Source organism: Musa acuminata, chromosome BXJ2-1, assembly GCF_036884655.1.
Source record: "Musa acuminata AAA Group cultivar baxijiao chromosome BXJ2-1, Cavendish_Baxijiao_AAA, whole genome shotgun sequence".
In the NCBI taxonomy this organism is placed as follows: Eukaryota; Viridiplantae; Streptophyta; class Magnoliopsida; order Zingiberales; family Musaceae; genus Musa; species Musa acuminata.
In genome coordinates, this window is record NC_088338.1 from 6,560,919 (window position 1) to 6,574,918 (window position 14,000).

Here is a 14,000-nt window from a genome sequence, read left to right on the forward strand (position 1 = left end):
CAATCTTAATGCGTGAGACAAAACGAAATTAGAAAATAATTTAATAGAAGCTACAAGCTTAATCGATGATACGACCTGACGACTAATATATATTTTTGAACTTCATGCATCACAGACTGCATTGGAGGCAAAAAAAAGCTATGGAGATGAAGACTAGAAACGTTAGCAACAGATGACTTTTGACCTTCACACATCTTGATTGAAGTTCCTATCTTTTCCCGCAGCTTTTTCTTGGCTGCATTATCAGCTTCCTAATATGATGTTTAAAAAGCCAAGCACAATGATTTTGCAGAACCAACCTGTATATAAATACATGTATATAAAAGAAATTAAATGCTGACATTAGTGTTAGCAAGGGATGTCAAGTACCTATGGTATGATATCATAGTCTTCTTGTACTCGAGGCAGACATAAAGCTACTAGATATAAAGAAAATGTAGGAAGACAACTTACGTCTCAAGCTAATGTGCAGGATGGATGATTCTACATGGCATTAGCAAGGACCAACCATGAAGCAGCAATGCGATAGATAACACTTCTGCATAAAAAGAATTAGTAAAACAGACACAAAAGGACAGCATCATGCCTGCATTTGCTATTTACACCCTTTATTCACCACGCACTCTGTACAAATACAACAGGACAGTGACAGTTATACACACATGAACTGCTAGTAGCATACTTGGTGATCTTTGGCAATAAAGAAAGTAGTATGTCACTGATTAAGATTAGAGATAAAAAGAAATTATGATTATTCTGACAAATCAACATCAGCAATTAAGCTCTCCCAACATCAATGACCCTTGAGTAAAAACCCAAGATTTATGACATAAGAAGAAAATTTAAATGTTTCTTCCTAACAATATCCAGTCCTCAAACTACCTGATTGTGCAAAATAAATGACAAAATTGAACGAGGAATGTATTTCATAATCAAAGAGAAACTGTAAACATTTCCCATGCAAAGAAAAAACTAGAATAGTCAAATGGGCTCTTCAATCAAGAATCGTAGTCAATAATCAGTTTCTCTTGAATCAGAGTCCTTTTTAACTTTTCAGAATAGCCATTGCCTCGCAGCATCTTTGTTGCAACCCTGGAATCAGCGGCTTCAAGCTGCCAACTTTGGAGCCCGAGACAATGAATGTTTGCAGTCTGAACATCCTAGATTCGCTTGTTGGTCTGTGAAAGTGAAGCATGCATCTGGTTTCCTGTTATCCATTTATCATAATGATCATCAGAGTGGCTCAGATTTAGTTCCTACAATGGATCATTTTATCTTCATTTCTAAAACTAAAGAACCTTCAATGTACGTTAAATGTGCTCCATGGCATTGCGACATATAAAAGCAATGCTCAACAACATTGAGACATATAAAAGCAGTTAGTTTATTTGGCCACTATAAGGTCAGACATCTATAATCTAGTGTATTTCAGAGTGCTATAACAAACATTAAGAAAATATAACAAAGTGATTTGGCCTTTTGGATTATGAAACTAGATTAACTTCTTGCTTGGTGGTCCAACTTTTAACAAAGCCATTTTTCATTTAAGGATAATTAATGTGCGGTAGCATACAAATATATGAGCAAAACTAGAGTTCAATCGGCACACGTACATAACATCAACAATAACTGGTAATATTTTATTATTGGATTGTATTCAATAATATATTAACCTGCACACTTGTTCAAAATGGGTAAGTAAGAAGCGGTAGTCAATGGACCAGGTACTCCATCACAATTAGTTCAACCAAAATATGTTACTTGCTATGAGCATACCTTCCTTTTAGAAGGTGCATATGCACTCACACCTTCCAACCTAAGAAAATTCAAACGGTCAGAGAGCAACATACAACCGATGATGTTTTAGGGCAACAAGGGTATTAGATACTTACCTCCCTTGAGAAAATTTAATCTCGGCCACTTTAATTTTTTCTATTGCCTAATCAGTACAAAACACAAGCAGATGTCACAAGAGGCTCCTCTGAGAATAAATCGATTGAGATTCATGAATAATACACAAGATTGAGTGGTTCATGCCTTTGCTACCCGTTTATTGTTGAAACTGTTTTCATTCACCAGAAAGTTCACAAGACCCTGAAGGATGAAAAAAAAACAAAGATGTCACAATTGATTGATCGAGTCGCACTAAGTTAATTTTCATCATATACCTCGTCATCTGGAGCAGTCCACCTGAGCTCTGGAATCTCTGAAGAAACATTAGGTTCTCTGAACAGCTGTCTAACTTTTTTATAAGGCCAGTCCTCAGGTAAGTGATACCTGTGACAAAAAGGCATGATGTAAGGTCCATGGTAAATTGAAATACATCACCACCCTACACTCTATATGTGCTATAGTTTTGCATCATCATGAACTCAAATGACAAGGTTCCACGAGTAACATAAACAGCTGTATGTATAACATGCATAAGCATTGAGAATATTAAAGAAAAAGCAAAGAAATGAAGACAAGCAGCTTGAGTTTGTAATACCAAAATGGCAGAGGAAGGTCGTTGTGTATCTCTAAAGCTGCAATGCTAGAGACAGGTGCCATTTCTCGAATAAGGTTCCACAAATCTGACCCATATAGTGAATAGATGCAGCCCTAGCTTAATCCCTTCCTCCACAATAAATACCTCATTTCCTCTCCTGAGCATAATGATGGTGAAACGTCAAGCCAACGATCAGAACTAGTAATTCTAAATCCATTTTTCAGAAGTTAGTGCAAACCATCCTATTCCATCCAAAGCTTAAGCCACAAGGCAAACACTAAGACAACATGGTACCAAAACCCAGTGTTTCAGATGTTGGTGTACCATACCATGAGATTTGTCGGCTGATACAACCAAAAAAGATCATGATAATTTAATTCTCGATCTTAGATTTGGATTATAAATATTAAAATATCACTTAAAATATGTGGGTCATTCCTTGTGTCCTAATGTGCTATAGGACATGACAAGTGATTTATTAGGAGAATGTTTTAGAGTCAAGGATGCCATGCAGATTTATTGTATTTACAGATTTAGGAAGAAACTAAGAACACCTAAAGGAAGCCTCCAATTAAAGAAAATTATTAATTTCCTATTCTAGATGAGTCGTTTTATAATGACTCGGGCCTGATGAGCTAACTGGCCTATCAACTTCGTTTAATCTAAACCACTGACCAAAATGCTTAAGCTGAAGTTGATAGTAGTACACTCATCAGACCCTTATAAGTCAATCTTAGTCTTGCCCACTTTCGATGTGGGACTAATCAGGGATGTTACAATCACCCCCACTCAAAGGCTTGACGAGGGCCCTAGCATAATGCATGTGAGGCGCAGCTCAGTGGTGGCTTCACGCCGTGACGAGTCCTCTGACTCCGTCTACGGGTAGCCCTTTCCTACTCGAGCCCCCTCACCATGCCCAAATGCTAACCTGGCTCTGATACCAAATATAATGACTCGGGCCTGATGAGCTAACTGGCTTATCAACTTCGTTTAGTCTAAACCACTGACCAAAATACTTAAGCTGAAATTGATAGTAGTACACTCATCAGACCCTTATAAGTCAATCTTAGTCTTGCCCACTTTCGATGTGGGACTAATCAGGGATGTTACACGTTTTGTGAGTGAAATACCATCAATCTTTATGAATTTAAATGCCTTCTCTTGAGTTTTGAATAAGATATAATGAAAAAAAATGGTGCTTCTTTTGGCAAGATCATCTTAAACCATCTCCATTTCCTCTCTTTGATGTCTCTTCTCAGCTTCTCACTTCTAATCTGCTTCTTCCCTTTACAACTTTGATCCTCATTTTTCTGATCCAAATTATTGTTTTGTTATTATCATCTTCTAGTGCCTTTATTTAATTTGTTGCATAAATTTGCTAAGAGATTAAAATTCAGATGTGGACAGCCACGCTTCTCTGGTTAACATCAGCTATGACATAAATTATTCTTGACCACCAAACTATCACACATGTTCAGGTTGCTTTGTGACTTGGACATAGTATCATTCAACTATAGAAGTGTCAAATGCTTGCACAAGTGACCAGAATGACATCACCCAATCCATCATAATGACATAAACAACACCATAAATGGCATGGCATGACACATGGTACACCCTAGGTCAGGTCGGATGTTATTGGTAGGCATCTCGAGATATCTCACTTTAGAGGACAATGAAAATGATGCATAGCATTACCTTATACTTTACCAATTTAGTAATAATTGGTGATGGCTCTAGAAGTGGCAAAAAAATTATCTATTCCCTGTAGGTCAATAAATTAGGACACATGCACTGAAAAAACTATCCCAAATTTTCAACCACTAGCAATATGCTAGAACAGAGTAGTCTGAAATGTCAATGAGGATAAGGCAAAGTACAACCATCTTGAAGAGCGGATGAAGAATTAGTTGAGATGATTGATAAAGCCTCATCATAAGATGTCTAATATCATTATCAGTTCATGAATATTTTATTTCTTGTCATAACACAATATCAACCATTTCTAGTTCCCATGAAGAATGTTATTAACTACTAACTACAAAAGATACAAATTTCAAGAATTTCCTTAAAAAGATCAAATATGTTCAACATAATCATGATGATATTTTAGCTTGAAATCATAAAAGATCTGCAAGGTAATAATTTTATTTTAAAAAAAATTCTGCAAAGATCAAATTCTCTAGGAAGATTGTCATGCACCTTTCTTTGTTTATATTCTGCAAAATGTTCTCCATGCAACCATGCCGATGTATAAGCTTTAAAGCTGTTTGTCCCCCAATCCCTGTTACAAAGGCATACAACAGTTATGGTTTATGTTGCAAGCAAAAAAGATTCATTCAAAGAAGAAAACTAGCAGTTATTGATACATTATGATAGCCAGTCCACAATTCACCTAATGAACAAGAAAATAACTACCATCATGTTAATTCAACTTTCTACACTAAATTAGGCAATCATACAAATAAAAAATAAAGTCAATAAGTTGAAAACTACAGTGAGAGCCAGCCCAAACTGCTCCCCCTGTAGCAGTCAGAAAAAGAAGCTTCGATTATTTGGTCCAAAAAGGAATTTTCAGTGCAAATTAGAATAAATCTAGATACACAACAATCAGCTAGCATATGGCAGTTGTGTTGGCCTTGAAACTGCAGCAAACAGCTATGAAAATAATGTAGATAAGATAATTGCAATTCATTCTAAACAGCATAATTATAAAACACGACTTCAATTGAGCAAAAACAAGAACAATAAAATCATGTACAAAAATATATTCATTTTTTACAATAACGTTAGTTCCGAACTATAAGGAAAAAATTATTTGAACCCCTTTTCCACCATTAAACTGTCTTGTGTTGTGTCTTTTCTAATTTCTACAAAAATCTTTTAGCAGTAAAAGGACATTAGTATCAGAGATGTGAACGCTAAAATTAGACAACCACAAGAACATGTGAGACAAGTTAATGCTTAACATCTCTACAGTACAACTTAGCCTCTATCGGCCAAGCTACCTTTAATGCTGTTGCAGTAGTCACATCCAGAGAGAATGCATAAGTCAATGAATTGATCCATTGAGAGTTTTAGCTCCTCAAGAATCTGAAAGATCAGCATGAGAATAAAAAATATCCAGAACAAGTAACCAGCATCATAGTGTCAAGAATAAAGGCACCTTTGAAACTTCAAATTCCATCACAGGAATCTTTCTGGAACTTGGATCCATCAAATGACGAACCAATCTTGGAGCTCCAAAAGTTAATGAATCCATATCTTCGGAAGCCACAGCATAGACCTAAAGATTGAGAAAATATAGTGTAAAAATTACATTCAGAGTTACAGAAAGAAAAGGAACAAGAAGCATTTGATTGTCATGCCTTATTGCTTTTGCAAATAGCTGCACACTGGGCTTCTGCTTCACAAGGTGCCTTAGCATAACAAGAAAAAGTTTCAATGAATTTGGAAGAAGATCAGATACCTAGAGCAGTGCATGTTATTTGTTGTTTCTGGTATGACCATGTATCCAAAGGAAAAAAAATGTCATAATTATGCAAGGGGCCACTGAAAATATGCATTCTACTTTATCTAGCCAAGACAAACACATTGTTAACATGTGGGGTTTTGGATGAATTTGCAAAATTAAAAAATAACAAAGTGAACGAAGTTAATAATATACCTCAATCACTGGAATACCCATCAATCTTAAGAGTCTTTTACAATCCTCATTATGTCGCTTAGTAACCTGTCAAGATTGAAGAATGTTCAACCAAAACCAAAAAAACTTGTCCTATAAGTGGCTTTCTTTATTCCATCTAGTGTTAATACTACAAGCTTCACAGATTTCCAGTTTCAGTGATAAATATAAAATTTTATTTAAGAAAAAAATGATGACAATTATAATTCAAGATCACCTTTACAAAGCTACATAGCTTGGAAATCACTCAGTCAGCTTCTGGTGCGCATAGAAATTATACAAAAGCCTTAGGTCATCCACTAACTATCAAATATCAAGAACAGATGACGATCAAAGAACAAGAGTACATTTCCTATATAATAAAAAAGCCAACAAGTATAACGTACATAAAACCTTATCTGTAACAGATTTAGAATTTTATTAAACCCAGTGCTTCGATCTCATACTAGCCACAGAAGAAAGAAGTTTCTGTCTTAAGTCATAGTGACTATTAAACTAAGAAGGCAGACACATATGGTAGCAAAATTTAAAGCTTAAACAATGTAGCAAAATCTTAATAGTAATGTCAGCTACTCAAACAAGGGACATCATGCCCTTGTGACACAAAACCCAGATCTGCTCTGTAAGTGTCAATTCTCGGATGTGAAAACCAAAGTGTAAAAGCCTGTACTTACATTCATTGTATCACTAGAAAGGTTCCATAAAGTTAGGTCTTTAAGTGAATAGCCCAGTCATTCTGAAGACTAAATTTGATAGCATCGGTCAGAACCCCCCTTATGAGCTATCTTCTTAAAAATCTAAAGATGCCCAAAGTACCTTGACAGTCCTTTTGCTGAACTTTCTAATTCCCTCCTTATCTCCAACCTGCAATTCAAGCAAAATCACTCTAGGGAACAGGTTTGCAAGAGTACAATGAGAAGGAAAGTTGTTCACAAGAATATGGAAGAAGATTAATAAAAAATAAAAAATAATAGAACCTGATCAGGTATCTGGCCTCACCTCTATTGCTACAGTTAGATCCCTTAAAGCATCTTCCCTCTTCAAATTCCTAAAGAGTAAGATATCTTAAAGAACATGCAATAGGTTCCCTTCAAATGATAACAACATTAAAGAATATAAATCTGATTCACCAACACATGCCTTTTTGCAAGCTCTTGTTTCTTCAATTCTGGTGGTTGACCATCAAAAACATATCTGGAACCAAACACATACAAGTCTTCAATGACAATTATTCAACCAATAAACTGCAAGACAAAGAAAGACCATGCCAACTTTTCAGAAACAGGGGGGAATTTACACTGGCATTATTCCCGCCTCCAGCAATCTTATTGTTCGGTTGAACATCCCTTGTAAATGGCTATCCATTCACCAAACCAATCATGCATATTATTTAACAAATAAAACATGTTACATACACATCTATATAAGCTCATATTCAACGAGCGGAGGAAAGATTTTGTTTGACCTGGTCACTTCGCCAGCCTCATTGGTGAGGGTTTCCATGCCATTCCTTCCGACAACAACCTGCACGACATCAGAAGCCTCAAGATGATACGAATTCCCAATCATCACAAAAAGCAACCTCTAGATACTCAGCATCTCTCTGCGGGAGCCTAAACCCTACATCTGGTTCAAGAAAAGGAGAACCCTAAACCTTAAATCTCGTTCAAGAACAAGAAAATGAAGAGAGAGAGAGAGAGAGAGAGAGAGAGAGAGAGAGAATTGATTAAGAGGTCAAATCCAAGAAGAGCTTCCTGACGCTAGAAGCTCGAAAAATGAATCATGTTCTTGGTTAGTAGAATTGCAGGGAGACAATTAGGGAAAAGGACGGACGAGGAACTGATAGATGCTCATGCTGGCGTCGATGGCGATCTTCCGGCCGGAGTATTTCTCGAATCTCTGCTCTTTGATGGCATTTGGGGCGTTGTCGGAGAGGAGCTTCGTCAAACCCTAGCGAGCATCAAGAAGAGCAGGAGATCAGACAAATATCATGGGCGAAAGAGACAGAGATGAGAGTGCGTTGGGGGAGCAAGGAAGCTACACGGGGAATGGAGACCTCTCACCTTGATTCCCATGGCGACGGAGGAGGTCGGAGGAAGAGGAAGCGGAAGATTAAGAGAGATGGTGGCGGGAGATCTCCATCTTGCTGTTTGTTTTGGTCGATCCCAAGTGCATCCCTATCTCTTGATCTGGATCGTCCATTGAGGATGACCTGAGCGATCTGGAACGTCCATCAGAATGATGCATCATCCTTGATGAGTGAGGCTTCCAGCCCTATCTCTCGAATACCACGCATGACTGAACCACCCATGGACGACTTGCCGGCTGACGTGGTCTAACTTGATGTGCCAGATCGAGCAATATCGGGCGATATGTTTGTCGTGACATCACCCCTGACGGCCTTCAGTGGTGATTCGGTCGCGTAAAAACTCTCTATGAGCAGACAGTCATGGCTTGAGTTGGTAAAATGAATCATTTATTTTGCGGACATCAATTTTTTTCTGATTTAATGTTATGAATTTTTTTTTTATTTTTTTTTAAATTTTATGATAATTAATTATTTTTTTCTGAATAACACATGTGATCAAGTCAATTTAGTAAAAGACTGATGATATTTTCTTCCAAGTAAAAAAAAATCCCCCAAGTAAAAATGAATTTGAAAAGTGAATATCAAGATTTTTTGATAAAATATCAAAAAAATTTCATGTGCACAAATTTGTATGTATCTTATAAATTTTGAAATTTATATTTAAAATAAATAAATCAATCGATCAATCAATCAATTGTAATATCAGGGGATTTGACAGATACTATTTAGTTGTAATATGTGTGGATGTTATTGAGCCTATATAGCAACCTTTGCATAATATTTATTTCTCTCAAAAAATTTCTTGACAGTTGATGAATAATATAAAAAACAAATGAGAAAAATAATCAAAGGTGTTAATAAAGAATAACATTTGCCAAAATAAATTTTGATGGGAGATAATAAAGAACATGATTATGTATTTTATATGTCAATGAAATGAATTGATATTCACCTTCTAGTGCCCTAATTACTAGGATATCTTATAGAGAATTTTGAAGTCGATACAAAATAAATAATATTATATATCAACCACATAACATGAATAATCTAAATTTTGTTAATACCAACTAGCATAATTTTTAATATTAAATTTTAATTGAAAATTCTTCCCCGAGTAATAAGATAGGATAAGATTAGTGTTTCTTAAAGTAAAGAGAAAGTCCCTGGTATTAAGAAATAATTTATGTAAAATATTTATATTGTGTAATAAGAATATCAAGATTAATTTATGGAGTTACTAGGGAAGATGAGAAAAAAAATGTTTTTACTCGTGATCGATTAGGTACGAGGATAAAAATAAGCGATAAATAATATGGATATGTGCTCTTTATACTATTATAATTTGAAGAGAATTATTATTAGTAGTAGTATAAGAAAAGGTAGAGAAAGTGGTAAGAAAAAATATTATATATAAAAAACTAACTAAATATATAATTTTTATAGATTTTAATAATGATAAAAAGTCTATGCAATCAATTCCAATAATCAAGATTTTATGATTTTATTGTTATTGTTGCATGATTATTTTTTGGAGTTACAATGTGGCCACAGTGCTTTGGGCCCTCGAGGCTGCTCTTGCGTTGACTTCCCTGTTGATGCTTGCTTGTTATCAGCTCAGACCGTTGACTCAATCATCATTTTCCATGGTTCATCTTCTCTGCTAATGAAGCAAGCGCATCTGTCAATGATGGATGTCGCCAGCACTGCGACTGACAAGAAAGCCATTAGAACATGGCACCATCGTTCGTTCTCCTCCTCCTTTGTTTGTTTTTCGATTACTTCTTCTTCTTCTTCTTTCATTAAAGTAATTGATATATTGTTTGATACTACTGACTTTTGTCTTTGTTGAATCGATTAATATTCAAATCATTCATGAAAAGGAAGTAATGATGTGAACTCTGAAGAGAAAAAGATTCGTCTTCCATATCTTGCATTAATAAACTCACAATAATACTTGCTCTGTTTAATGACTAGATTTGAAATAGTAAGTATCAAGTTTTATATGAAGAAAACTTTCCACTAGATTTGAACTTTGAAGTCTTAATGGAACACAAAAAGAGCAACCAACCACAAGCCAAATGATGAATCCTCAAACATGGACTCCACACAGACAAATGTTCTAAATGATTCCTTAAATCTCCACCAACTCCATGTTGTAAGGAGGAAGACTCCACCAAGAAATGCTTCTCATACTTACCCTTCATTTGTGGACTTTAAGGTAATGTCTGTGCTTACGGGTGGTGGAAGTTTGGTGGTCACCGTCCACCCACCTGTGGCTGCCTGCAACAACTCTTTATTTCATGTCCTCTGTCACTTGATGTTACTACACGTTCACCTCAGAGCCTTGAAACCGAAGCGTAGCTGACTGAGTCGCTTTCATGGTGGTGAAGCTTCACTCGAGCAAACATTAACCTATCTTAGCCTCAAGCATGCTACAAGATATGGAGGAAGAACACAGGTGAGATGACACAGAAATGACAAGCTTTGGTCTGCACGACTACTCGAACTCAAACAGAACTCAAAGTTTTGTATCATAAACATCTATTTACATACATGTCAAAAGAATTCCTTCCCTTTTTCTTGACTCGGTTCTGAATCTGACACTTGTGATCGAAGCTAAATGCATCAGTTCTTAAGATAAGGATCAGAAGGTTGTGGCTGCTGGTTCTCATGCCAAGAACTCAAGCCTTGGCCATGGCTGTGGGCCGCTGCTGTCGGTGCAATGGTACCGTTGAGGTACTCGGACCACTTGAGATCCTGCGGCTCGCCGTCGAAATGGATTTGGGCACCCTTGTTGGGCAAAAGTTCGGACCATGGGAAGATGCCGCTGTCCAAAAGATTACCACCACTGCTCTGCAACTCGAACTCGTTGCTGCTGTCCGCGGTGTTCGCGCTGTTGTTTGTGGAATTGCCCGTGTCCAGGTAGTGGAATTCCGGCAGGGAGTAGCTGACTTGTGGGAGACTCGTCATGGGTTTCACCTCCCCTGACGACGAGAGGATCGAGCTTGAGATCGATGGAAAAAGGTCTTGCAGCCTGGTGTGATGGCTAAACCAGAGAGGCGGATTCTGAGGAGCTGATGGCCCGACCAGAGGAGCGCATCGGTCGAGCTGATCTACCAAGAATTCTTTGCTGGGCGTCGCTGGATCTTCGCTCTCGATCTGGTTGCTCGCCACCACGGAGATGAATCCAGAGGTCTTGTCGCTGTTCATGGCTTCTCGCTCTTCTCTTCCATCCGTCTCGCACAGTGGCATGTGGCAGCTCGGATCGATCCCTCTCTGCCTCAGCTTCTTCTTGATGCATGAGTTCCAATAGTTCTTGATCTCGTTATCCGTTCTTCCCGGCAGCCGCGCCGCGATCTGAGACCACCTGAAGCCAAGGAAACAGCGGGAAGGCTCAAGAAAGCGAAAAGCCAGACACAGAGATCGAAGCCGGCGCTGGTGGCAGGCGGAGGACCTGTTGCCCAAGGCTGCATGGAGCTCAACGATGAGGTTCTCCTCCTGCTGCGAGAAGGTGCCCCTCTTGAGGTCAGGCCTCAGGTAGTTGATCCACCTCAATCTGCAGCTCTTGCCGCACCTCTGTAGACCTGAAAGCTCGTGCTATCAGTGGAATCAGACATCGGAATCGCCGTCTCTTCCATGTCATGAAGTGAAATTACCTGCTAGCTTGGGGACGGAGCTCCAACAGCCATGGCCAAACTCCGTGATGTGCTTCACAAGCTTCTCATCCTCGTCCGGCGACCACAACCCTTTCCTCAGCTTCTGCTTGTAGCAGCAAGAGTGCCTCCCCATTCACAGTGCAAAGAGCTGCAAGGGGAAGGAGGAGTTCCTCTATCTCCTTCTCATTCAACCACTGCCTCCTTTAAGGTGGGGAAAGGAAGCTTGGAGACCATGTTTCTTGCTCCATGGTGGTGGGGCAATGCTCTCTGATAATTTGGGTTGCGGTAACATTCCCCAGAAAGGACATGACTGCAGTAACATGAAAGAGTGGGTGGATGGGACATGGAGGGATCCATTTCTACCTCTTCCTCCCATGGCAAACGGCCATGCAGTAGAATCCATCTGTTGGTGAAGGACAAAAGGGTGTGTCAGAAGGATCAGAGACTTCTTGTGCTGGTTCACTTTGCAGAGGTTCAGTCTTGGAAGCTCACAACCTTTGTTGGCTCAGAGATGATATCTATGGCAGCTCTCAGAATGAATGAGTTGAGCTGAGAATAGTAGAAAAGCCACCACAAACCTGCAACTGAATTCTTTTGCAGACTCACCATGCAATTCTCAGTTCAGAATCAGCAAAGATGAGGCAGAAAAGTTGGATATGTTTAGTCCCTCTGTCAACAAGTGAGGGGAAAGATAAGAAGAAAATATTATGTTGATTTCCATTATTAAGGGTTTAGGAACTGTTTCTGCATGAAAATTAAGTTTTATTTTATGTGCCAGATAGGATATTGTTTTTCCTGGGAAAAAACATATGTTCCATATGAACAAGATAAAAAAATAACTTTATTTTTTAAACAAAAATGAAAAAAAAACAAGGAATGAAAGCTTAATTATCACAATTCTCTCTCTTTCTTTTTTCTATTTTCACTATTTTTTCCTTTTGTTTATTATGAACAAAAGTACATATAGGGGGAGAAGAATTAATTCCAAAAAAATCAACGATAAAATATAAATTAAAATAAAAGTCGAGATAACGTTTGTGTGGTTCGACATCTCTTGCTTACATAAAAAAAAAATTAAATTCTTCGACATATAAGAATAATAAAATATAAAAATAAAACTTTTTCCGGTTAATCCAAATCCAAATGTAAAACTCTTTATACATCCTATCTCTTAAAAATATTAAAAAAATTGTCTCTCAACATCTCTAGATTTATTTAAGAAAATTCTATGAGAACTCAACATATTCTAAAAAATATCTCCACATACCAAAAAAAGACCTAGAATATTTATCTAATAACAAAACCATTAAAAGTCCAAGGGTTTCTTTATATATATATATATAAACAAGAGGATATTGCTGAGCAATCACTGTTACAAGTAATCAAACTGTGTTACCAACACCATCAGCTGTTGTGCATGTCAAAGTGCAGTGAGATCAATAGCAACAGGTTTGTTTTCTTGAGCTGAATTCCACTGCACCAACACCTTGATGTTTTTGTGTGCACACTACATTGAATTCAATAGCAACTCTTTTTGAAGGTTTGTGGAGGAATATTTTGAATACACAATTGATAGGGTGGCAAATCATGCATGCATGTGCAGTGGGAAGATTGGGTCCATGTGATCCTTGATTTGTGGCTACAAATTAAATGACAAAGAAGGTGATAAATTAACACCTAACATAGTTTCATGTGCATGTCCAATGCATTGGGACCCTCACCACAAGAAAAGCTTCATATCTTTGCTGTTTCCGGTCGCCATCAAACAACGGGTTGCCCATCACCATCATTAATCATTTCACAACAAAGTTATAGAGCTTTAAAGACATCGCATTATTAGATTGCAAAAATTGGGAGCTTTATAAACCCATATATCAAATCCATAATCATATATATATATTATTTAACAGCATAATCAAATTATTTTTTTTATTATTTTTATTGGGACATCATGTCGGTTAATACATCGGTTGATAGATTTTGTGTCGATGTTCGTGCATATATATTTTATGCATAATTTAATGTAATAAAAATATTTTAAAAATTATATTCATTGGGGATGACATTGAATTAAATTGAAAT

At 37.3% G+C, this 14,000-nt stretch overlaps 2 protein-coding genes across 7 annotated transcripts; both read right to left on the minus strand.

Annotated features, from left to right (window-relative positions):
• Positions 1-900: 900 nt before the first annotated feature.
• LOC135598661 (flap endonuclease 1-A-like) lies at positions 901-8,327 on the minus strand. 4 transcript variants are annotated; one of them, XM_065092802.1, is made up of 17 exons: positions 8,237-8,327; positions 8,007-8,123; positions 7,639-7,697; positions 7,471-7,530; positions 7,314-7,367; positions 7,173-7,221; positions 6,990-7,037; positions 6,156-6,221; positions 5,857-5,907; positions 5,655-5,774; positions 5,497-5,581; positions 4,691-4,772; positions 2,169-2,277; positions 2,038-2,094; positions 1,893-1,939; positions 1,777-1,816; positions 901-1,207 (listed from the first exon to the last, which is right to left on the minus strand). In XM_065092802.1, the coding sequence occupies exons 1-17, from the start codon at positions 8,246-8,248 to the stop codon at positions 1,046-1,048; spliced, it is 1,218 nt and encodes a 405-aa protein (XP_064948874.1). In that variant the 5' UTR covers positions 8,249-8,327; the 3' UTR covers positions 901-1,045. The 4 variants fall into 4 exon arrangements, with proteins under 4 accessions (XP_064948874.1, XP_064948877.1, XP_064948875.1 ...); XM_065092803.1 differs by lacking the exons at positions 901-1,207; positions 1,777-1,816 and having other exon boundaries at positions 1,889-1,939; XM_065092804.1 differs by lacking the exons at positions 901-1,207; positions 1,777-1,816; positions 1,893-1,939; positions 2,038-2,094 and adding an exon at positions 2,489-2,645 and having other exon boundaries at positions 2,170-2,277.
• A 1,975-nt stretch (positions 8,328-10,302) lies between these two features.
• LOC135598662 (transcription factor MYB61-like) lies at positions 10,303-12,668 on the minus strand. 3 transcript variants are annotated; one of them, XR_010481665.1, is made up of 3 exons: positions 11,919-12,668; positions 10,816-11,846; positions 10,303-10,694 (listed from the first exon to the last, which is right to left on the minus strand). XR_010481665.1 is itself a non-coding variant. In XM_065092807.1 (3 exons), the coding sequence occupies exons 1-3, from the start codon at positions 12,049-12,051 to the stop codon at positions 10,888-10,890; spliced, it is 1,005 nt and encodes a 334-aa protein (XP_064948879.1). In that variant the 5' UTR covers positions 12,052-12,660; the 3' UTR covers positions 10,770-10,887. The 3 variants fall into 3 exon arrangements, 2 of the variants coding, with proteins under 2 accessions (XP_064948879.1, XP_064948878.1); XM_065092807.1 differs by lacking the exon at positions 10,303-10,694 and having other exon boundaries at positions 10,770-11,629; positions 11,717-11,846; positions 11,919-12,660; XM_065092806.1 differs by lacking the exon at positions 10,303-10,694 and having other exon boundaries at positions 10,770-11,846.
• Positions 12,669-14,000: the final 1,332 nt, after the last annotated feature.

What these genes read in the sequence shown, in the direction of transcription:
- LOC135598661 (XM_065092802.1), bottom strand. An exon ending in TGGAATTTGAAGTTTCAAAG is followed by an intron (nt 5,582 to 5,654) that starts GTGCCTTTATTC and finishes CTGATCTTTCAG; the next exon opens with ATTCTTGAGGAGCTAAAACT. An exon ending in ATTAAATTTTCTCAAGGGAG is followed by an intron (nt 1,817 to 1,892) that starts GTAAGTATCTAA and finishes GAATTTTCTTAG; the next exon opens with GTTGGAAGGTGTGAGTGCAT.
- LOC135598662 (XM_065092806.1), bottom strand. Translation starts at nt 12,051, where the DNA reads ATGGGGAGGCACTCTTGCTGCTACAAGCAGAAGCTGAGGAAAGGGTTG. An exon ending in CTCCGTCCCCAAGCTAGCAG is followed by an intron (nt 11,847 to 11,918) that starts GTAATTTCACTT and finishes ACGAGCTTTCAG; the next exon opens with GTCTACAGAGGTGCGGCAAG.